This window comes from Theobroma cacao, chromosome 3 (genome assembly GCF_000208745.1).
Source record: "Theobroma cacao cultivar B97-61/B2 chromosome 3, Criollo_cocoa_genome_V2, whole genome shotgun sequence".
Classification (NCBI taxonomy): domain Eukaryota; kingdom Viridiplantae; phylum Streptophyta; class Magnoliopsida; order Malvales; family Malvaceae; genus Theobroma; species Theobroma cacao.
Window position 1 is genome coordinate 27,509,006 of NC_030852.1, and position 22,068 is coordinate 27,531,073.

The 22,068-nt window shown below is 35.3% G+C and overlaps 2 protein-coding genes across 2 annotated transcripts; one reads left to right on the top strand and one right to left on the bottom strand.

Moving 5' to 3' along the window:
• On the top strand, positions 1-4,081 carry LOC18605368 (monocopper oxidase-like protein SKS1). Its single transcript, XM_007038344.2, has 9 exons — positions 1-304; positions 1,133-1,242; positions 1,331-1,601; positions 1,679-1,817; positions 2,172-2,538; positions 2,713-3,078; positions 3,175-3,253; positions 3,404-3,603; positions 3,681-4,081. The coding sequence occupies exons 1-9, from the start codon at positions 164-166 to the stop codon at positions 3,781-3,783; spliced, it is 1,776 nt and encodes a 591-aa protein (XP_007038406.2). The 5' UTR covers positions 1-163; the 3' UTR covers positions 3,784-4,081.
• Positions 9,637-14,506, bottom strand: LOC18605369 (NAC domain-containing protein 7). The gene is made up of 4 exons (XM_007038346.2): positions 14,084-14,506; positions 11,604-11,788; positions 11,233-11,504; positions 9,637-10,705 (listed from the first exon to the last, which is right to left on the bottom strand). The coding sequence occupies exons 2-4, from the start codon at positions 11,761-11,763 to the stop codon at positions 10,052-10,054; spliced, it is 1,086 nt and encodes a 361-aa protein (XP_007038408.2). The 5' UTR covers positions 11,764-11,788; positions 14,084-14,506; the 3' UTR covers positions 9,637-10,051.

The window sequence follows — 22,068 nt, forward strand, 5'->3', positions numbered from 1 at the left end:
TATATACAGAGCCGCTCTTTCTCTTTCTCTACCTTGTCTTCATTCGTTTTCTCTCTTAATTTTAGTATGTAAATCACATAAATATTCCTTCTTGATTTGCTTCCTTCTTTCATTTCTCTCAAATCCAATTCCTTTGCAACAAAGAAAAGAAATTTTATGTGACATGGCTCAGCTTCGGGTGTCTCTGTTTCTTTCGATTCACATTGCTCTGCTTGCAAGTCTCTGTTTTGCTGATGACCCTTATGTCTTCTATGATTTCAAACTCTCTTACATCACCGTCTCCCCTCTTGGTGTTCCTCAACAGGTTAGTTTTCTCAAAACTCCCTGTCTCTCTGTTTCTTTAGTATAGACGGTTTTTTTTTTGGTATCTGTTTGTAGCCCTCTTAGTTTTCATTTTATTTCTTTGGATCAAAAAAACATGTTGTTTTTCAAGGCTAATATTCTTAGCATGTAATGGAATTTGCGCTTCATTTTTGTACAGTTAAGGGGTGGTAAATACTGGGGTTCAAATTTTTTTTGAAGTACATCAGAGGGTCTAAGATCGTTACTTTATAGGTCATTTAATTTTTTGTGAATCTGCAAGTGCTATTGGAGTGTTAATCAACTGTTGATGATTTTCTAATATTATCATTTTTGTGCTCTTTTACCTCTTTATCATGTATCTTTTTGTAGGGTGTTCTCGTTCTTTATTAGCTTTTTGAACGTAAGTTTAATCCTTGGTGATGGTTCAACTGTTATAGTTATGGCTTTGGACCAAAGGCCTTGTCTATGTGTTTAGAACTAATATTTTCTGGGCATTTGTATTAAATGTTCTTAGGGGCCATTTTAGTTTTGGTTGAATCAAATGTTTAGCTTTGTGCGATAAATTTTTTCGTTTTCTTCTATAAACTTCATTCTTCTATAATGTTTTGAAATGTTGGTGAACTCATTCGAGTGGTTTGGCAAGGAGGGTGGTAAATTTGAGTTTGGTGAAGCGTCACAAATAATTTCCTGAAATTGTCTTTTGGAATTTTGTACTAGCAATAAGGGACTTGTGATCCAAAATTTTTTCAAATCAGAAACTGGGATATGGAAATGCCAAGTGGGTAAAAGTTCAATTCACTTTACTTATTTGTAGTTCTTTGGTTTGCAGGTTATAGCAGTCAATGGGGCATTTCCTGGTCCTGTTGTGAATGCCACAACAAATTATAATGTGGCTATTAATGTTCACAATCAATTGGATGAAAATCTTTTGATGACTTGGTAGGTTTGTATATAAAATTTTTGTTCTTCTTCCTTTTCAATATTTTTTGTTGAAAGGGATTTTGTGAAATTTTTATGGTTTTTACAGGCCAGGAATTCAAATGCGGCGAAATTCATGGCAGGATGGTGTTCTCGGTACCAATTGTCCAATTCATCCCAAAAGGAATTTTACTTACCAATTTCAAGTTAAGGATCAGATTGGGAGCTTTTTCTACTTCCCCTCACTAAATTTTCAGAGAGCATCTGGTGGCTTTGGTCCCATTATTATTAATAACCGGAACATTATTGCAATTCCTTTTGGCCAACCGGATGGTGATGTTGTCATCATGATTGGTGACTGGTATACCCGAAACCACACGGTTAGTATCTGATGAACATGGACAGTGAAGTTCTTTTTCGTTGTTGGAATTTAATAATTGATACATTCTTCTTTTAGGCACTGAGAACAACTCTTGACTCTGGTGAAGATCTTGGGATGCCAGATGGAGTTCTCATTAATGGGAGGGGACCTTACAGATATAACACTACTCTTGTACCTGACGGTATTGAATATGAAACGATTAATGTTGATCCAGGTATAATTTTCTTTGGCATTGATGATAAAATTTTTTATGATATGTGATCTTTTGCACTGTTCAAACATGTTTGCTTTGTTTTTCTTATCATTTGGATAAATCGTATGATACATTACAGTCTAATTTTCAAACTTCTATTCTAACGTTCAGGCTTATTAAAATTGAAAGATCTCACCATTTTGCTTCGGCATTTCTTGAGCTCCATAAACTTTTTTAATAAATTACACACCCTTAAGCTACAAATTTCACACGTCTACATTTAGTTGTTGATAATGTTTAATGCAACATCAGTAGTCATAGATACAGGTTTTTCCTGTATGAAGTCTTAATCTGCAATGTAATTATGTTTTGCAGGAAAAACTTATCGCTTTCGTGTACATAATGTTGGGATATCTACTAGCTTGAACTTTAGAATTCAGGGCCATAATCTGCTCTTAGTGGAAACTGAGGGATATTATACAACACAACAGAATTTCTCTAGCTTTGATATCCATGTGGGACAGTCATATTCCTTTTTAGTCACCATGGATCAGAATGCAACTACTGATTACTACATTGTGGCAAGTGCTCGGTTTGTGAATGAATCAGTTTGGGAAAGAGTCACAGGTGTGGCCATCTTGCATTATTCCAATTCAAAAGGACCAGCAACCGGTCCTCTGCCTGTTCCACCAAGTGATATTTACAACCAATGGTCAGCAATGAGCCAGCCAAGGGCCATCAGGTTTGTGCTCCAATATTGAAAGCTTAAGTATATTATAGCTATTCGTTCTTTCTTTTTCTTAAGAAACTTGCAACCGGCTCTTTTTCCCTTTAGTATGGCTGTGTAAAATTTTTCTTTAGTTTGGCTGAAAACTTCCCTGAATCGATGCATTTTAAACTGTTCTCTGATGATTAGGCAAAATACAACTGCAAGTGGAGCTCGCCCAAATCCACAAGGCTCTTTTCACTATGGGTCAATCAATGTGACTGACACATATGTATTGCAGAGCTTCCCTCCAGTTACCATTGAGGGCAAGCTTCGTGCGACACTAAATGGTATATCTTTTGTCAACCCTGATACACCAATCAGGCTGGCTGACCTGCACAATGTAAAGGGGGCTTATAAGCTGGATTTCCCCAATAAGCCGCTTAATAGAACTCCCCGGGTGGACAGATCTGTAATTAATGCTACATACAAAGGGTTTATAGAGGTTATTTTGCAGAATAATGACACCAGAATGCAGAGCTTTCACATGGATGGCTATGCATTTTTTGTGGTTGGGTAAGAATCTTATACATATGTGTCAAATTCTGAACAAATTCTTGACTGCTGTTGATTTGTGGTGTTTAAAACTATTTTATTGGTGTTTTGATGCAGAATGGATTTTGGAGTGTGGACTGAAAACAGCAGAAACAATTATAATAAATGGGATGCTATTTCTCGCTGCACAACAGAGGTATGTTATTCTAACAAAAACACTTCAACCTTGTATGCTACAATGGCAAGTGCTTATTTGTCTTTTTAGCCTTTGGAGATTTGATTTTGTAGCATTAAAAAAAGCACAGCTTGCTGTTCACTGTTTCCCTCTAATTATCTTTTTGTATAGGTTTACCCTGGTGCATGGACAGCAGTCCTTATCTCACTTGATAATGTTGGAGTATGGAACCTTAGGGTGGAGAACCTGGATAGATGGTATCTAGGCCAAGAGACTTACATAAGAATCACCAATCCTGAGGAAAATGGCGACACAGAAATGGCTCCACCGGCTAATGTTTTGTATTGTGGTGCCCTTCAGAGCTTGCAAAAGTATATCTGAAACCTTTTCTAAAAGTTCTATTGCTCCTTTCCTGTCTTTCGTAATGGGTGCTTGTTTGTATTTGCAGGGAATCACAAAGCTCTTCTGCAAAGACATTGCTCAGTGGGAACTCCAAGTTGTTGACCATTTTGGTGGTCACAATTTTAGCTTCAATTTTCACTTTTAGCTGAATGCTTCTGCCCATTGTAGGAAGCTGATAATGTAGAGGCATCTTTATTTTTGTTGTTGGAGGGATGTGTGCCTGTAAACAGTTATTTGTATGAGAAAAATTGATACTTAGATTAGGAGTGCAAGTTCCCTCATGACACACTTTTTTGGTGTTAAAAAATTTTTCTTTTCCCTTTAGATATCCACCTTGTTGTAATTTAGGTCACTGGGAATCCATCATTCTTATGTACTTCAATTCACATACTGAAGATGCCTAACCCATTTTCAATATCATTGGACGTCATGCTTGAATTTATTGTATCTTTCTTTGTTAAAATTTTTGCCTTCAATGCCTCCTGAATTGATTTATTGATTAGAAGGCCCTTTAAGTTTTATAAACAGTGCTATTATTTGATTTAATAATGATTAGAACGATGCTAGTGAATATTATTCCATGTGATAATATGATTAGGTTTTGGGCAGACATACCCCCCATTCATATTATTTGTCGTTCTGTCTTGATGCTGTAATCAAGCAGAATCCATATAAGAAGGAATTTGTTCTCTTAATAAAAGATTAAGGTACTTATGATGATTGATTTTAACTGTGGTCTATTGATCATGCCTTTAATCATGGAGTGGTGGCATCATACTCTTCACTTGGGTTTCTTACTGGATGGATTAACCAACGATTTTACTAAAAGTGCCTCACCAAAGTAACTTTTATATGGATTTTGGGATTGTGAGGATTAAGGAGATTCTTCCGAACACTAATTAAGAGCAAAATCTAGTAAATGTGATTCTGTGTTTTGGCTAACAGGGCATCCGACAGTAATCGGATAGCAAATAATTAATGTCCCAGGCATCATAAAGAGAGCCGTGTCGGATTTCCAGCCCAAAAAAGTCTTTCTTGTGATGCCATTGCCTGCTATTTGAGGACCTCGAGTATTTGTGAAGGTTTTAAAACTTTTCTTCCCTTTCTCCCACAGTGCAATTTCTCTCTTGATCCAGAGCCAATATGCAGGGGAGAAGCATAAACTTAAGCTCCGTTGGATCCTGCGCTTCTGATCTTTGCTTAGCTTCACAAACAATGGGGACCATAATTGAAGGAAACATCAATAAAATAACTAAGTCAATGGTTGCTTTCTTTGTGGCTTGGAAACATTCATTATTACATTGATAAGTTAATTTAATGGTTCTCTTCCTTGACAGTCTTTCTATTCTGTTTTGCTTTTAAAAATTATTTATAAATTCTCTCTTCATCCTAACCATCTCCGGAGAATATCTTGATGGAGATTTTATTATCCTCTCATGGTGGAGGGAGACAAGAAGTGGCTTTAAAGTTTAAACTGTTGAAAGAATAATCTGAAATTGGTTGAAGCAGGCCAAAGCAGTTGGGAGCTGAGAAAGAAGCAACGGCTAGTTGAAGGAGTTTTAAGAAGAAAGTCAAAACGTCATCGTTTCACAATCATTAAATCAAGAATTGTGAAACGCATGAGTAAAGGGTCATTTTATGTTAATGTTTCTTTTCTTAGTTTCTATATGACTTGAGTCTTTGTGGTTTTAGTTTTTTTATTCTAAACGACTTGTAAACTCATCGTTTTGGTTCAGCATCTATGCTTCTGTTGTGACTGTTGTCTGGAATGCTAAGCTTCTCTGATTTCAGCAATGTCAGCTAAGTTAGTTATGTGTGAATCTCGAGGCTACATCTAAGTTGAGAGTAGTTTCTTTTAAATTTCAAATGTTTGTATAAATACTCAGTTGAACATGAACAAATCAGTTTTTGCATTTTAAATATTAAAAATCTTCTTCTTCAGTCTCTGTTTTTTTGGTTATTTTGTTCATTGCTTTGATAATTCTTCGATTCTGTACATGACATCGGAGCCTACTTTATATGTCAAGGGCATTAGTGATTCAGTTCAGTTGATAGTGACCTTATATGTAGATGATCTATTGATTACTTCCAGATGTTGTATGTTTACAAGAATTCAAAACACAGATGATGTTGGTGTTTGAGATGACAAAGTTGGGGGAGATGACAGATTTGGGGGAAATGTCATACTTTCTGGGGATGAAAATTCTACAAGAACCAAGACAGATTTGTCTGCATCAATCAAAATATGTTAGAGACTTACTGAAGAAGTTCAATATGAAGGGTTGTAAAGCTGTAAACACTCCACTAACTGTTTGAATTCAGTTAAGCAAGGATGATGGTTCAACTAAGGCAGATGATTCACTGTATAGGAGTATTATTAGTTCTTTGCTGTATTTGTCAGTAACAAGACCAGATATTATGTTTGCTACTTGTTTGCTGTCTAGATTTATGCAAGCTCCTTTAGTGATTCACTTTAAAGCTGTAAAACGAATCTTAAGGTATGTGAAAGGTACTTCTGATTTTAAATTGATTTACTTGAAGGATGAGAGTAGTGGTCTTCAAGGGTTCACTGATAGTGATTAGGCAAGATCTGTGGATGACTCTAAGAGTACAGGAGGATTTTGTTTTTCACTAAGAAGTGCTGTTTTTACCTAGGCTTCAAAGAAGCAAGAAATTGTAGCTTAGTCCTCTATTGAGGCTGAGTATATAGCAGTTGCAGCAACTACTAATTAAGCTAAATGGTTAAGAAAGGTGTTGTTAGATATGGGATTCATTCAAAGGAAAGGAACTGTTATACATGTGGATAATCAGTCAACTTTTACAATAACTAAAAACCCTGTTCATCATGGTCGTACTAAGCACATTCGAGTGAAGTTTCATTCTATCAGAGAGTATGTTAAGGATCAAGAAATTGAACTTGTTTACTGTTAGACAAGTGATCAATTAGCAGATATATTTACTAAGGGTCTTAATAAAAGAAGGTTTGAATTACTTCAAGCAAAGTTGGGAGTTCACCAAATTCCAAATCAAGGAGGTGTGCTGAAAGAATGATTTGAAATTGGTTGAAGCAAGCCAAAGCAGCTGGGAGTTGAGAAAGAAGCAACGGATAGTTGAAGGAGTTTTAAGAAAAAAGTCAAAATGTCATCATTTCACAATCATTAAACCAAGAACTCTGAAACGCATGAGTAAATGGTCGTTTTATGTTAATATTTCTTTTTTTAGTTTCTATACGACCTAAGTCTTTGTGGTTTTAGTTTATTGGTTCTAAACGACTTGTAAATTCGTCGTTTTGATTCAGTATCTATGTTTCTATTGTGACCGTTGCCTGGAATGCTAAGCTTCTTCGATTTCAACAATGGCAGCTGAGTTAGTTATGTGTGAATCTTGAGGATAAATCTAAGTCGAGAGTAGTTTCTTTGAATTACAAATATTTGTATAAATACTCAGTTGAAATAAACAAGTCAGTTTTTTGCATTTCAAATATTAAAAATCCTTTTCTTCATTCCTTATTTTTCTAGTTATTTTGTTCATTGCTTTGATAATTTTTCGATTCTCTACATAAACCAGATAATTTCTTTTTGCAATGTAATATATATTACAGAATCAACGACAGGCAATTCAAAGGTTCAAACAGATGAAATAATTGTAGGGTTGTTGAGGGAAAGCAAATTAATCCTTCACATTCTATTAAGCATAGATGATTAAGTTAACCAACCAAAATAATAATGGCATCTTAATGATTTATTGTACTCCACCCCGAAGTGGTCCAATAGTTTCCCAGCATATACCCCAAGTGGCCTCCTAATCCTTCATAGTTGTTGGGATCTCAGTGCTTGATTGCCTAATTAAATTAAACAGAAGTCAAGTTTACCAGTCCAAGATCTCCTTAGTTACCTCTCAGTACACTCTTGAAGCAATTTTTGGGTCCAGATGCTCCCTGGTGGGACAAGATAGGTTGGGAAAACACTTTCAATTAATAAAGCAGATGGAAGTGATGAGTTCTTTGGTGATCTATGAACAAACTTAGTCTTTAGGTAGCTTTTCCTGAAAAGAAGAGTAGCTTGCCTTAATGCTTCGAGATAGAAGTATACTGGTACTTATACTTATTTCCAGACCCAAAAGATTATACTCAATGCATGTACACAGTGTTTTAGATTCTCGCATGCAATATATCAAGGGACTAAGTAGGGTTTCGAAGCAGACCAGAAATAATAGTGATAAGAAGCAGTATGGCAGAGAAAAGGTTTGGTGGGGAAAAGTTCTTGGAAGTTTTGGATATGTAGGGAGAAAGATGGGACATAATATCAGTCACATGGACTTTGTTTTTAAATGGTTCCTAAATGATGTTTTCTTTCCTTCTTTCACAAACAACATATTAACATAACCTTAATTATTCCTTCTTTTAGCATGTGCTCTCCTTTATTTGTTTCATGCGTATGGGCACACCCATTTGACTTTGCTCAGACCCTGTCTCTGATTTGGTTGATTTTAGCAGCCAAAACCCTCAGTCTGAAAGACGGAAATATGCACCACAAAATAGTCAATGAGAATAGCTGACTCTTCCAGTATGTTTTTTTTATTAAAACCTAGGATTCCTTGTTAACTGAATGCCCATTTCCATGTCTCTTTCTCTCTCATCTGCAGTATGAGTTGAGAAAAACGAGCACAATGAGTATGTCCTTGGCAGAAATCTCATTGCTTAAAAGCGACTTTCAAGCCTTGACTACTGTACTAGTGAATGGGTTCTTTTTGTAAATGTTTCAACACAATTCACAGTTCAAACTACTCTAGCCTTCTACAGAAATAAATTTCATGGCAGAGTACTCTTTTTTTGTTTCTTTATATATCACTTTATTAGTACTCCACCAAATAAGCAGTCTTGCTCGATTCCTTTGCTATTCGTTATTCTTTGGCACTTCCTGATCATTCTCTGCCCTGTCTTGCATTCTCTCCACCTTCAGTTGAACCACCAAAAGGTAGGTTACTGGTTCTTAGTTTTACTCTGCATGAAATCATTTCTGTAAGTTCTCATAAATGCTTCTGCTATATATCCTTCTTCTCATGTTTTGCTTTTCAAAGGTCTTCCTGGTAGCAGAACAAGAATATTTTGGGACTTTTGAATGCTTTTGAGGATGAGTTCAGAGTTCAAAGGTCAGAGTTCATGGCTAGTACTTCTCTTGGAGGTCTCAAAATTTGCTTTTCATACTCATGTTATGCTTTCCGAGTCGCTTTTGGCCTCTAGTTTGCTATTAAGGCTATAAAAAGTACTGTATCATAACATTTGGATCACTGCCATATAATATCGCCTACATTGGTTAATATACACGTTCTTCCTCTCTGTGTGATGGTGGAGATTGCTAGTGTCTAAAAGATCAGGCAGCTCTCTCTACCATTAATCTTAAATATGGGAAAGAAAGTAGCAATTAATCTTTTATTCTGTCTTAGGATATTACACTTTAGCAGAAACCTAGCCAGCACTAGAAACTTGACTTCCAGTAATGCTGCCAGCTTTATAGTTTGGGTGATTGAACTATATTTGAGTGCCTTCTACGCTTGAAAAGAATTATACGTACGCATAGGTGTGCCTCATTTGCCAGACTTTCCAGCAAAGCATTCAAGTAATCATTTAGTTAGCATTCTCGTGATGCATATATATTCTGCAAAGTGGTTTCAGTCTATTGTTTCCTTGAAGTTTAGATGATATTTTTAATAGAAGCTGAGACATTTTTCGTGGTCCCATAAGATGTTTGTCTGATATATATATAGCCTTGAATATCTAAATACATATTAATTGGAAGCATGCACCACCATGCTTGCTGCATATTGCATCTGCGTGCACACAAAAGCCATTTCATTACTTTATGTTCCATTGATCAGTACGAGTTGCAAGTATTTAAATTTGCTTTTCTTATAATCTTCTCGACCAGATCATAAAATCCAATACAAACAGTTGATTAAGGGAGAAATAACTAGAGAAGAAAGTGGCAAAGGGAAGTTTTTCTAACACTATTTCATTAACATAAACGTGTATATATATATCTGATCAACTGCCAGGTCGATCAATGAACAATGCCTCTGGCTGTTATACATGAACCGTAGGCCATAATAAAATGCCTTTACAATCAAACAACAATGCTGTAATTAACTCAATTCCTCACAGCAACACTCCACCTAGCTAACAATATTTCTTCTTGCTAGAAACAAGATTCTTTCACTGACTAATTTTTTCGATACTATTAATTTAATACTATGAGCTAGGAGCTCAACAGTTAAAGTTAAGCTGTTTTTTTTTTTAGATGTTTTATTATGTACAGAAAATTTAAATCATAAGTTTCCTCTTTTTTTCTTCTTTTGAAATTGAATATCCTACGATCAGTACCATATATACTGTCGAAATAAGTTTAAACAAAGGACCGGTCACTTCCACAGATCAATCTGACAACTGGATGTTGATGTTGATGCATTTTCCGGTACCATTTCTTGCTTGTTCAGGTGTCTGCTGAGCAAATTCGTCTGCTCCGATGAATGGAAGACATTATTGGCCGCTGAAGCACTTAAGTAATTATTTTCCTTGGCAACATCTTCTTGACTGAGCTGAGAAGCAACAAACTTGTCAAGAACGCGCCAATCTGTCAATTGATCCACCGCTTGCGCATTGCTGCTGTTACCGTAGAGCGCATGCAAGTGTTGCTGATCATGAGTTTGTTGAATATGATCTTCCTGACTTAGGGTTGAAGACTGTAGAGTGCTGGCATTGTTCATGTCTAGGCCATATGCAGCCATGGAATTGCAGGTTACTGCACCGGCCGGTGTCTGGAGTAGTTTTGGGCTCTCTAGAAGAGGTAGCTGGAGGTAATGCTCATGGGGGACATGGTATTGCAAATCAAGCTCTTTCTTGCAGGAATACGGAATGTGGTAAGCCATGTTAGACTGGGATGTTTGCTTTGGTGAATCTAGATCTGGAATGAAAGAGACTTGATCATCATACCAACATGGAGATTCATGCTCACTGACTTTGCGGATAGTTGCTATTCTCTTCTTGAATACCCTACACACAGCCCATCCTTCTTCCTGCTTCATTCAGATAAAAAAAAAAAACAGAAAAAGAAAACAACCAAATTAGTAATTTTGCATATAGTTTCAATTTCATCATCTCATAAAAGTAGAATAGGTAGATATCTACGAACTGGGTACTTTATTACAATTTCAATAGCCAAAATGTTAAGTTTAGGGGTTTCTTGCATGCATGTCGTCCTGAACTAACTATATGCTTTACTATTTCACATGTATAATTAGGACCTTACAAACATGTGTGTACTTTATCTACTCCCATATTTAGTTGAATTATTATCTAAGAACCAAAGGAAAGGGAGAGATGAAAGACTGATTCTCTTCGACATAAATATCAGGATAAGTAACACTGGACATTATCTTATGAAGAAGAAATAAAGGTCATGAAAGGTTATCTTATTCCCCACTGTAGGAGTAAAGAAGAGAACAAGCATTATAGAGTAGCAAATCCTTCCAGGAAAAAGCCAAAGCATTATGCATGGTTACATTTTTCTCTTAAGTAAATTTAAGCAATTAAGAAGACTTGCCTGTGGAGTCCCATTTTCATCAGTTTCAAGGCGATATTCATGCATAATCCAGTCTGACTTTTGTCCATTTGGGGCTCGACCTTTGTAAAAGACCAAGGTCTTCCTCATCCCAATCAAGTCATGCTTGGAATAAATAGCCTTGTCTCTACCCGTTGCTTTCCAAAACCCAGCTGCAGTGGCTCTATTTGTGCGAGTTCCAGTTGGATACTTCTTATCCTTATGGCTGAAGAAATACCATTCATTTTGCTCTTCTGTTCCTATTCTGCATAACTCTGTTCAAAGTTCAAGACATCCAATACTTAGTGTCGTTGGCCTTAACTAAATTTATCTTTCTATGATTATTTTTGAAAAAATTATGAAGTCTTAGATACCTTGAAGATCCCATGGCTCAATTTTATAGAGGTCCACATCTTTAATGACATCTAGGTCAATCCTTCTTGATGTAATCTTTTTCCTAAGGTAATAGTCCACGAGTTCTTCATCCGTGGGATGGAAGCGAAAGCCTGGTGGAACTTGTGTAAATGTATTCATTGTCACCTGCTTTAGGCCTTGAGTCCTGCAAACCCAACAGCATACTTCTTCATGATATATAATTAAGGTCTCAACTCTCAAGACTCTTTCCAGAAAAACATATGAAAAGGCTTTGTATAAAAATGGAAGAGAAAATCGTTTTATGATTTACACAACAAATCAACATCATAGACCAGCATTCTGTATTAAGAAGAGAATGCTTAAATAAAGGATTGGGCAGTTAGTATCAGCAAAACCTAGCTCTTATATATTAGTTTTTGCTTATAATAACAAATTTCAAGCATATGTTGAAGAGAAATTACTATCGGACATGAGATATACATTTTTGGTGATCATCATACACAATACACTATTGTAAATTAAGATTGTAAACTTCCCCAATTCTTTTTTTTTTTTTTTGTTCCCTATAAACACTCTCAAAATTTTTGGCCCGATTTTTTAAAGAAATTTCTTTTTTTTATCTCAGCATTTCTAAACAAATTTCTATTAATATGACTATGAAGCCTCAACCTAAAATCATGATGATATAACTAATATCGGGTTGATCAGTTATGTATATGTGTGTTCATCCCTAAACTTTAAACAACAGTAAATTTCATATTGTAATCATATATCACATAGATTGTAACATTCGTACCTAAGAATCCTTCATACATTAATGAAAACAATAGTTTCTAATTAATTTGAAGTTGCCTATTAGTAGTAATTTCAATTTGTAGAAATGGAATATGACCATAAGATAAGTCATGAGAAGAAACTAAGCGTAAGGAATCAAAAGTTTGAAACTAACATGATATTTTGTGTAATTGAAATCGATCAATATGGACAGACAATGGTATTTGTTTTTGTCATATTTCCTCTCCTTTAGCTTGAACCAATTTGATTATGATCCTACACGACTAAATGAAGAAACGTAAGAACAAAAATCTGCTCAAATAACATGATAACATGAGCATGAAGCCGAGAGCAGTTCATGAACTTGCGAGATAAGTCTGGTTTTGATGAATTAAATGAGCAGATGGTAACCTCCGTTCGTTTTTTCTTTTCTTTCTGAAACAAATCCAATACTAAAAAGCGATTTTAAAGCATGTTCCATGTAGATTGAATGGCCTACATTATAATTGATATAGATATAACTACAATGAATATCACTCACATAATGAAGACAAGTGAACAAAATCATGTTCCTTAGATTATATAACTGTGCTTTGTTTTGTTATCCCTTAAAAACAAAAACAAACATGATGAATACATATTCCTTTTTCTCAAGGCCAAAAGAGTGTATCTCAGACTTTCTGTAGGAGGAGGGGTGTGAAATAGTTTAGGTAAGATGAGAATAAAATCTTTAAATTAGATGCACTCAGCGTATCAAAGCAAAACATTTCTCTGTAGTCTGATCAGAAACTTCACATGCTTAAGCCAAAGAGTGAGGGCAAAATATCGTTTAAGCAAAAGATAGTTGTCTCATCGGTACTCTTTCAAAAGTTCATTTAACTAAATGTGAGGAAAGTCATCAATTGTCAACGTAATAATGAAAAAGTTGCATGTAATCATGATAGATTCAAGTAGTTGAAGCTTAAAAGCAAGAACATTTTGTTAACTTTATTTTTTCTTTTTTCAGCTTCCTTTGGAAAAAAGAATAAGAAAAAGAAAATCATCTAGCAGTTTTCTCATTCTTCCCTTGTTACTACGGAAATATGTTGGACAAACAGAACAAGATTGAATATAGATGAATGACGATGCAGGGAGACATGCAGTGAAGTTGAATTTACACAGCATAATGTGAATGCGGATTTGTCATGGCATGCATAAATTCTTTATGTCATGATGATGCATGTGATGGAAAAGTGTATGGTCATTGCTGGTGTAAAGTCTTGATATTGCTGAACTCACATGAAAAACGAAAGTCATGTAAGAATTAAGAGGTGTTCATTGTGGTTCTCTCCCCGAGATATTGTAGTTTGGGATGATGAAACTTAATGGAACGTGCCTGCCTTTTACAGTCTACAAAAGGTAAAACATATTAAGGGGAGAGAAAGAAGTATAGGGGAGGAAGCAGACTTTTTTTCGCTGAATGAAATATGTTAATCATGGGATTAATGCAAATTTTAATTATTCAAAAAAGGCTATATGCAGACATGATATGAAATGGATCAGAGGTCCATATTTGGTTAGCAAAGAAAAACTTGTAGATCTGCTTAAAGAAGCTTTTGGACCCAAATTCTTCCCTTAACGTTAAACCAAACACACACATAATCCAGCTAAACATTCAAGAGAAAAATATGGAATTGTCGAAAGAGGAGGGAGAGAGAGCGCTCACGGATCAAGCAACCAAGATCTCTAGCTCTTTGTAACCCACAGATCTGGGTTGATTGAATCTTCCAGCAAGAATCGAGAAAACCTTTTGTTTTTTTCTCCCAAAATATGTCGACAGGATTCTCAACTTTAAAGTATCGAAGGAGACTCCAAATTTGGACAAGAAGACAAAGACAAACAAAGAAACAAGTGCGAAAGTACCACGGTAGATATTTTTATGGCCTCGGGAATTGAACCCAACTATGTTGTCGTTCTCTCCGACAAGGCGTCCGCCTGAAAGGGTTGGGATCAAGTTGTCGGGTCGAATCCCGAGGAAGAAGAGAGAAAAAAAAGGGCAAAAAAGGGAACGGCTTGGAGGAATGGAAGAATGGAGAACGAGTAGGGTTAAATAGGAAGCAATAGTAAAAGAAAGCGATCAAGAGAGAGAAACCCTAATGATCAAGAATTGTTATATGATCTATCTTAGTAAGCTAATGTTTTTCATTATCATAAGTTTTCATTGTCTCTCACTGTCGGTTTGGAGCTAGATTGGTGCAAAAGCTTAGGGCGGGAAAAAAGGTGGCGCAAGATTGGCTGAGACAAAAGAGAGAGAGAGAGAGAAATCCTCACTCTACTGCCACCTTCACCCGCAACTGATAAAGACCCACAAGAGAGAGAGAGATAGTGTTTTTCTGTTTCATAGGTGTGCAAAGCTTTAGGTCTTGTATACCAGGGGAAAGAGAGAGATATGAGAAATAAAGGACAGAGAAAGGGGACTGTGAAGTTAGAGGAAGTAACGGAACAGACCAATCAGAAAAATTGCTGGAAAAACAGAGATGATAAAAGAAAAATAAAAATATATTGGTGGGGTGACGTAATGGAACAGCCACCAGCCAAGAAAATCCCCCCAAAAGGTCCGCTCTGTGTCTGAATGTGGCATGGTGGCCCCTCTGCTAGCCCCAACTCCATTCCTAGTCCCTTCCCATTTCCTCCCTTTCTTTCAAGTCTTAACTGTAATAAAATCACAATGATGATGTTGGAGTCACCCCTCCCCTACTCCCCCGTGGTCTCATCCATGTTCCATCACTTTTTTTTTTTGATCCGCTTAGCTAACCCTACCATATTTATCCCTCATGGACTCCACGATCTTCATTTGGCTTTATATCAATGAACATGGTTGCAAAAGTTGCTGCCTTTACCTTCATTATTGTCATAAATTTAGGCAGTACATGTGTATTATGCAATGCAATACAAAATAGAGCTTTCTTTAATACACTTCAAAGGTTTAAAAAGTGATGAATAAATAACTAAACGTCCAAAGCATTTCTGTCAAGTTACAACCTACTTTAATATATGCCATTAAACGATAGTTAATGTAAACATTCACTAATTAAACGCATCGTTTCTTGTTCTTTACAAATTGCATTCCAATAATTATACTACTTAGTAGTATAATTGATTAATTAGCGTTGAGAATTGTCGTTAACTAGTTTTAACCAGGCAAGTGTCCAAATGCTTTATGGATAACACGGTCAGCCTGACGCAAGAGTTCTTCAGAAGGAACCAGGTCTACCACACTTCAATGAGCTCATGCTCTTAAGGTAGAACAGAGTGCGATATGGCACTGGTTATAATGGTCAGATGGTGCAAGTCAAGTACCTATCGGGTTTGGTAGATGGTCTACAGTATAGGCAGAGTCGCAGTCCATATTAGTCAAGTTCTCAAGGTTTTTGTGATACAAAGGAGTCCAGTTCCAGCAGGTGTAGCAGCTGAGACAAAAGGGCAGGTCTTGTAGTTTATTGAGGAGTGAATATGGTTAGTATATGTGTCTGGATCAATCAGTGGCCTAACAGGGTATCGTTGAGTGTAGGTTGGTAACTAATGCAGCATCAAGTCTTAGGTTGATTATAGATTTGACACGGCATTCATGTAATCTCACATTCATATAATCAATGAAAACTTTACTTTTCAAAAAAAAAAAAACTTGCATAGATGGAGTATAAGCTTTGGGATAGAAATGAAGTAGTTTTTCGGGTATTCGGGTTCATGTTGTTTTTGTTATCTCTAATTGCATGTATAAACATTGGGATTGTATTATTAATAATTAATTGGAATTCATAAAAATATAATGGAAAGAAGTTATTTAATCAATTAGATATTTTGTTAATTATTTGTTATTTAATTTTCAAAAAAATTAGATTAGTGCATTTTCAATCAAAAGTAGAATTTGATTCACCTAATTTAAGGAAATCATTGAACTATTTTAAGACAACTTAGATTCTAAGAAAAAATCAATATGGAAATGAAAATAAAAATTTATTTTATGATTTAATTAATTTTTCAATAATGTTTGCTGGCTACTTTTTTATTTTTGGACTCAACTTTTTTAGAGACAATTTTTTTTTTGGAGAAATAAATCATTGGAAATTAATATGAGCTCTACCTTTTGGACTTTTCCTTAATTTTTTTTTCCTTGAAGAGAGAAAAGAGGTATTTATTAGCTAGGTTTGATGTTTTTTTTGTAATTATGAAGCATGTAGTCTTATTAGGTTAGCTATCATTTGGTCGTTAATTTCTCTTTCAAAATTTATTGCTAGTGATCAAACATGTTGATGCCAAACAGGGAAAAAATATTAATTTTTGTTTAACTGAAATTCCATATTTTATTACGTCTAAATAGTATTTGGACTTCAATTATTTTCTAAAGTGGATTCAATCAAATATTTTGATGCCCTTATTTTCTAACCATGTCTAACCATGGTGGTATAATTAAGTAAAAGGATAATAATATAAAACCCAAAAATTATACTATTACCATTATCAAAAAATATTTTAAAGAAAAGAAGTATGACTGATATTTTAAAATATTTTTTAATTTAAATCAAATCAAATCAAAATTATTAATTACAGAACACTTGATGATTATCAAAACTTTTATAAGTTAAAAAACTAGACTATCCACGTAAGACAAGTGCATTGAGTAGACACATGTCCATAATGAGTGTAATTGCCCGTATAGCAATAAGCAAGTGGAAATAACATAAAACATTTACTCAATTGAATTATATACAATGGACTATTCCTCTATATCATGAAAAACAGAGGATGATTGTTGGCAGGCCATCTGTTTATGAGAAAGCCCGTGGCACAGGCAGTGAAGTTAGCAGGTCGCATTAACTTAAATTTTGTTCCAAATTAATTACCTTATAGCTCATAACACTATAATTAATTCCTATCATCATATTAATTAGCTAGATTATTCGACTTTTACAGGTTTCTGCTCGTGACTGATAAGTTTCTGCTCCACTTCACTGTCATGATGACGCAGTCTTATTAAATACACGCCCTTTTTCATCAGCTTACACCATTGTTACGGAGCTCAAGCCCGGCCCCGTTTCAACAGCTCACAGTTTCTATCGCCGTCCCATCCTGTGTCTAAGTGACCTCGATGGTAGTTATTTTGGGAAATAAACAAGCAAATAGAGTTCACCAAACAGCGGTACGGCACCGAACGTGGCTCCGTTGTGTTGGTCTGTTATTAAGATTCATCCTGGTCTCCGTTTTGAATGGCTTTCGTGAAAAATTGGGTCCGACTAACCGACGAATTATCCAGATAGTGACAGTCCTCCAAATAAAACTACAAAAGCCGGCTAAGAGACTTGAGCCCGAGCTGAGCCGAGCTAGGTCTTGCTAATGCAGGAGGACTTGAAGAGGCACGGCTGGTGTGGTGGATAGTGGGTCCCGCGAGAGGGGAAGGGAATGATGCCCCCTGGGTCTCTGTACGTGGCGGCTTGCGGTCCGGCGTGGGCTAGCCACTATCATTAAGCTCGCAAGTTGAAGGGTGGTGTTTTGCGCTGCGTTGCGCCCGGCTGTGGGCCCTACATGTGGTCCCTTTTTGTGGGTCCTACTCGATTGTCTTAAGTAGGTCCTAACCCCATTGTTAAGGTGGGTCCCGTAGGGCGACCCCACGTTCTGTCCTTTTTTCCCAAATTTCAGTGCCACGTGAAATTGAGCAAAGCTGCTAGCATTGATTACCAAACCTTCTAGGCTTCTACTAATTGCTACATACATGAAGGCACCATCTCAATGGTGTGAATGCTCTCTCAACCGCTGGATGATTAATATAAAGATTTGGTTTTATAATTTGCTTTTAGGGTAGTTGAGCTTCGTTATTGGAGTTGCCTTTAATTACAATTATCAAATTTGATTACAAACGGTATTTTAATTAAAAGAAAAAATCATAATTAAAAATTATAATGAATTCATGTACAATTATAATAACAAATATAAACTTTTAATTACGACTGTAATTGTTTTAAATTGCAATTTAAATTGTAATACTGAACTAAACAAACCAATATCAATGCAGACACTTTGGTTGGTTTATTTTAAGAAGCCTTGCTCGTCTTATGTCAAACTACATCACTTAATAGAAATGGTGAAATAATCCTTTTTACTCACACTATTTCCCCATCCAAATATGGTTTTCTTAAAATAAATATTTCAATTTCTTTTATTTCTTCTATATGTATTTTTAATTTTGAACTAATAGTCATAAAGATAAAACTTACATGTATTTATGTTCTTTGTGTATTTACTAAATCCAAATGTAATAGCTGATAATTAATTTCGTTTATTACAAACTTTGATAGGTAAAAAGAAATTAAACTTTAATTTTTGGTAAATGAAATGGATAATTTTGGATGATAGTATTGCAAGTTAGTCACTATTGTATTTATCTTATTTCAATAATGAAAATACAAGAGATATAGTTTTAAATAACATAGAAAAGAAGATGGAATAAATCAACATGTTTTAAATTTGCTTTAATAGTAGAAGCTAGAATTTCAATGATGATGATTTTATCACTAAAATATCACATCACAACCATATAATATTACATCATCTCACATTTCTTGTCTTATTTTTAAGCTCATCTTATTTTGCCAAACACGTGTGGTAAAAAAACATTGGCCCCAATAGTGTCGCGGAGCACCTAATCAGACAAACAATCTTGTCCTTGTGCAACTAAAAATTAATAATGAGATATGCATATATAAATTGCAAAAGTCCAACACTTGGACTTTATGATGTGGGGCCTGTGATTCAATCAAGTGGGGTCCTAAACTTCAATCATGACGGCCGTGAGGCATCATTCGTTTTACAGTTCGGTTAGGTGCTGACGTGGCACCGTTTGGATGGCAGAACTTGGCCGCAACCAATGGGGATGCGGCTTCTCCAATACACCTTGGGTCCCACTTAGATGTCACAAAATTTTTTTGCCATCATGGCCAATTCTTGCTGGGTTTGCTTCTAATCCCCTGCAGACGCGGAGGATTGTATACCTTTTTCTCAGTCTTTAGATGGGGTCCACGTGGGCAGTCTGTATTGGTAATCAATCTCATCTTGTTTTCTAAATGACCAAAGTGTCCTTGACTTCATCACCATATGAACAATGCGGAATAGTTAATTTTTGACCATTTCCTATAGTGAGTCTTTGTCCTTCATTGATGTTCCATTGCGTTCTTAGTTTCGAACAATAAAAGACAAAATATATTACTATTCCTATCACAGAAAGCAGCACTCATACTGTGCGCGAATGAGATATTGTATTTATGGGGTTGTATTTTAATTTGTAACACTTCTGTTTTAAACTTTATAATAGTTTTATACAAACTTAATTGTATTTTTGGAAAAATTTATGTAATCATCTCCAAAACGTTTGTCAAATGTTTTTGGAAAAATTTATGTAATCATCTCCACAACGTTTTTCAAATGTTTTTGGGCAAAACAACTCACATAATCATTGTCCTTGAAGCTGCGGGGCAGTTTAGGAATGGGAACTAGTAGAAATATCTGAAATGTATAATGTACCTGCCAGGAGTATGTCATACTCAAACTCAGAGTATGAATACAGATTTGGCCAAATGTGATAGAGATATTGTGCATAATCAATCATTTTGTGTAGAGAATTGTAGGAGAGAGGACCCTCTACCAGCTTTGAAAATTAAACCCTTCAATTTTAAAATGAAACATAGAGAAGAAGAAACTAAGAGACCGGCCCTAAAGGTTTCATGGCAAGCAAACGCCCTCCGAAAGTGTCAAAACCGAACCTTTTCGTGCCATGTAAAGGCCAATTCCCCATCCTAAACTTGACTATGGTCCCATGTTCAGTTGAATGGTCCATAGAAGAAATCGATATACCTTTTGAGTATGTGGTGCTTCTATATAAAGAGCTTAGATATTTTCAATGTAAAGCGTTTGTTAGTTTTGGTAAAGGCCCTTAAAGTTTGTTTTGAACTATATATTCAAATTGGAGTATTGGATATTTTACGGGATTTTTTTTTCGGCCCTGTAACTTAGTATAAGTAACCGGAGAGCAGAGTTAATTAATTTGGGTTATATATAATGATGGACTGCCCTAATTCTGCTAATTAGAATTTATAAAAAAGCAGCTTGTTTGTAAATTGAGGTCAGAATTCTAAAGTTTTGCACTAAATTTATCTGTTGCGAGCTCTAGTCGTGTGTAAGGCAAGCTAGACAAACTATATGTAGCGACGAGAAAGATATGGTTTCATTAGTATACATTTGTCAGTTATAAGTTGCAAAAATAAAGCATTTAGAGGGTGCTATTAATGAGTCTCATTATGAATAGAAATTAAGGATGAAAAATATTGATAAATCTGTCTTCATTAATTTTTTCTTAATATTATGTGTAAATAAAATAATATTATTTTTGGTTGATTATTTATATATTATTGTATATATAAATATTTTTATATAGTTAAGACTTAAGATGATGTAAAATGAGATTCAAACATTTTGGTTACACACGTATATGAAAAATAAGATTACAATGAAAATGATTTATGCATCAAATAAATTTACGGATTTATTTATTTTATCTGCAACTTACTCAATAAAACAGTATGACAGTTAATATTCAACTTATATTAAAGCTTATGTGCCTGGATTCATTTCACAAAGACACTTTTGTTATAGTACAATCTCCATTCTACTGATGAAGCTGATTCAGAAGAGAATTTTGCGTTGAAATTTGATAACTAAATTGTGCTGCCTGAAATCAATTATTGGGAAGTTGGAAGTGGAGGCTTGGTAAGCAGTGAAAAATTAAACTCCAATTTCCCCACCATTGCATGGGCAGGGCAAGCCCGGGGGCCCTTTCACAAACGGGACGGTGGTGCATTTTGGTGCTCTATAATCATCATGGACTAGCCCTAGGGGTCACCTGATAGGCTATGATTCGTTCTATTAATGCCAAATTTGAGTGCAATCCACATTTTTTATGTCCATCCCTTGGTTTTCCCTTTCACACATGAGAAAGCTCGACTGCAGCGGTTAGGTCCATGTTTATACAATGACTCGCGGTCGCACAGGGAAACATGGTTGAAACTGAATCTTAAAATTCTTAAACTGTTGGACAAACTGTACATTTGTTTGAATAACAATTATTCTTTTGTTTATGGTAAAAAAGAGTTGGAATAACAATGGCTTAGTGAGAATTCAATAAACAAATAATGAATATGATGACCAATGTCGGTTCAAAATATGCCACAAAATGACTATTATTACGCAAATATTACATAAACTTGACAACATTTTATAGTACACATTATTCCACGTACAATTTGTCACCATTTCTTTATAAAGACAGAAAAAATTAAACAAAAAAAAAAACAAAGAGAGAATATTGCAAAAGGGCTTCCAGAACACTTACAAATTTAGATATCAAACGATGCTAACACATTTTCTTTCGACGACAGTTATGAATCATCCTTTTCGCTTTTTGCCTAGATATGGGCCGACGTCGCAAATCTCAAAGAATTGACTTTAACTAAGTGATTTCTGATACTAAATTACTATCTAATAATTGCCTTCTCATGGCCGTCTAATTGTTTCTTAATATGTGTTTGGCTTTCATAGCATCTGATACTACTTCTGTTATTCACATTTATTTTGTTAAATAATAGAAAAATATGGTTAAGTCTT

Bases quoted from the DNA above. Each gene is read 5' to 3' on its own strand.
- LOC18605368 (XM_007038344.2), top strand. From the start codon at position 164: ATGGCTCAGCTTCGGGTGTCTCTGTTTCTTTCGATTCACATTGCTCTG. The intron at 305-1,132 runs GTTAGTTTTCTC...TTTGGTTTGCAG, and splicing joins CTCTTGGTGTTCCTCAACAG to GTTATAGCAGTCAATGGGGC. The intron at 3,079-3,174 runs GTAAGAATCTTA...GTTTTGATGCAG, and splicing joins TATGCATTTTTTGTGGTTGG to AATGGATTTTGGAGTGTGGA.
- LOC18605369 (XM_007038346.2), bottom strand. From the start codon at position 11,763: ATGAATACATTTACACAAGTTCCACCAGGCTTTCGCTTCCATCCCACG. The intron at 11,505-11,603 runs GTATCTAAGACT...AACTTTGAACAG, and splicing joins TGAGCCATGGGATCTTCAAG to AGTTATGCAGAATAGGAACA. The intron at 10,706-11,232 runs GCAAGTCTTCTT...TGAATGAAGCAG, and splicing joins ATGAAAATGGGACTCCACAG to GAAGAAGGATGGGCTGTGTG.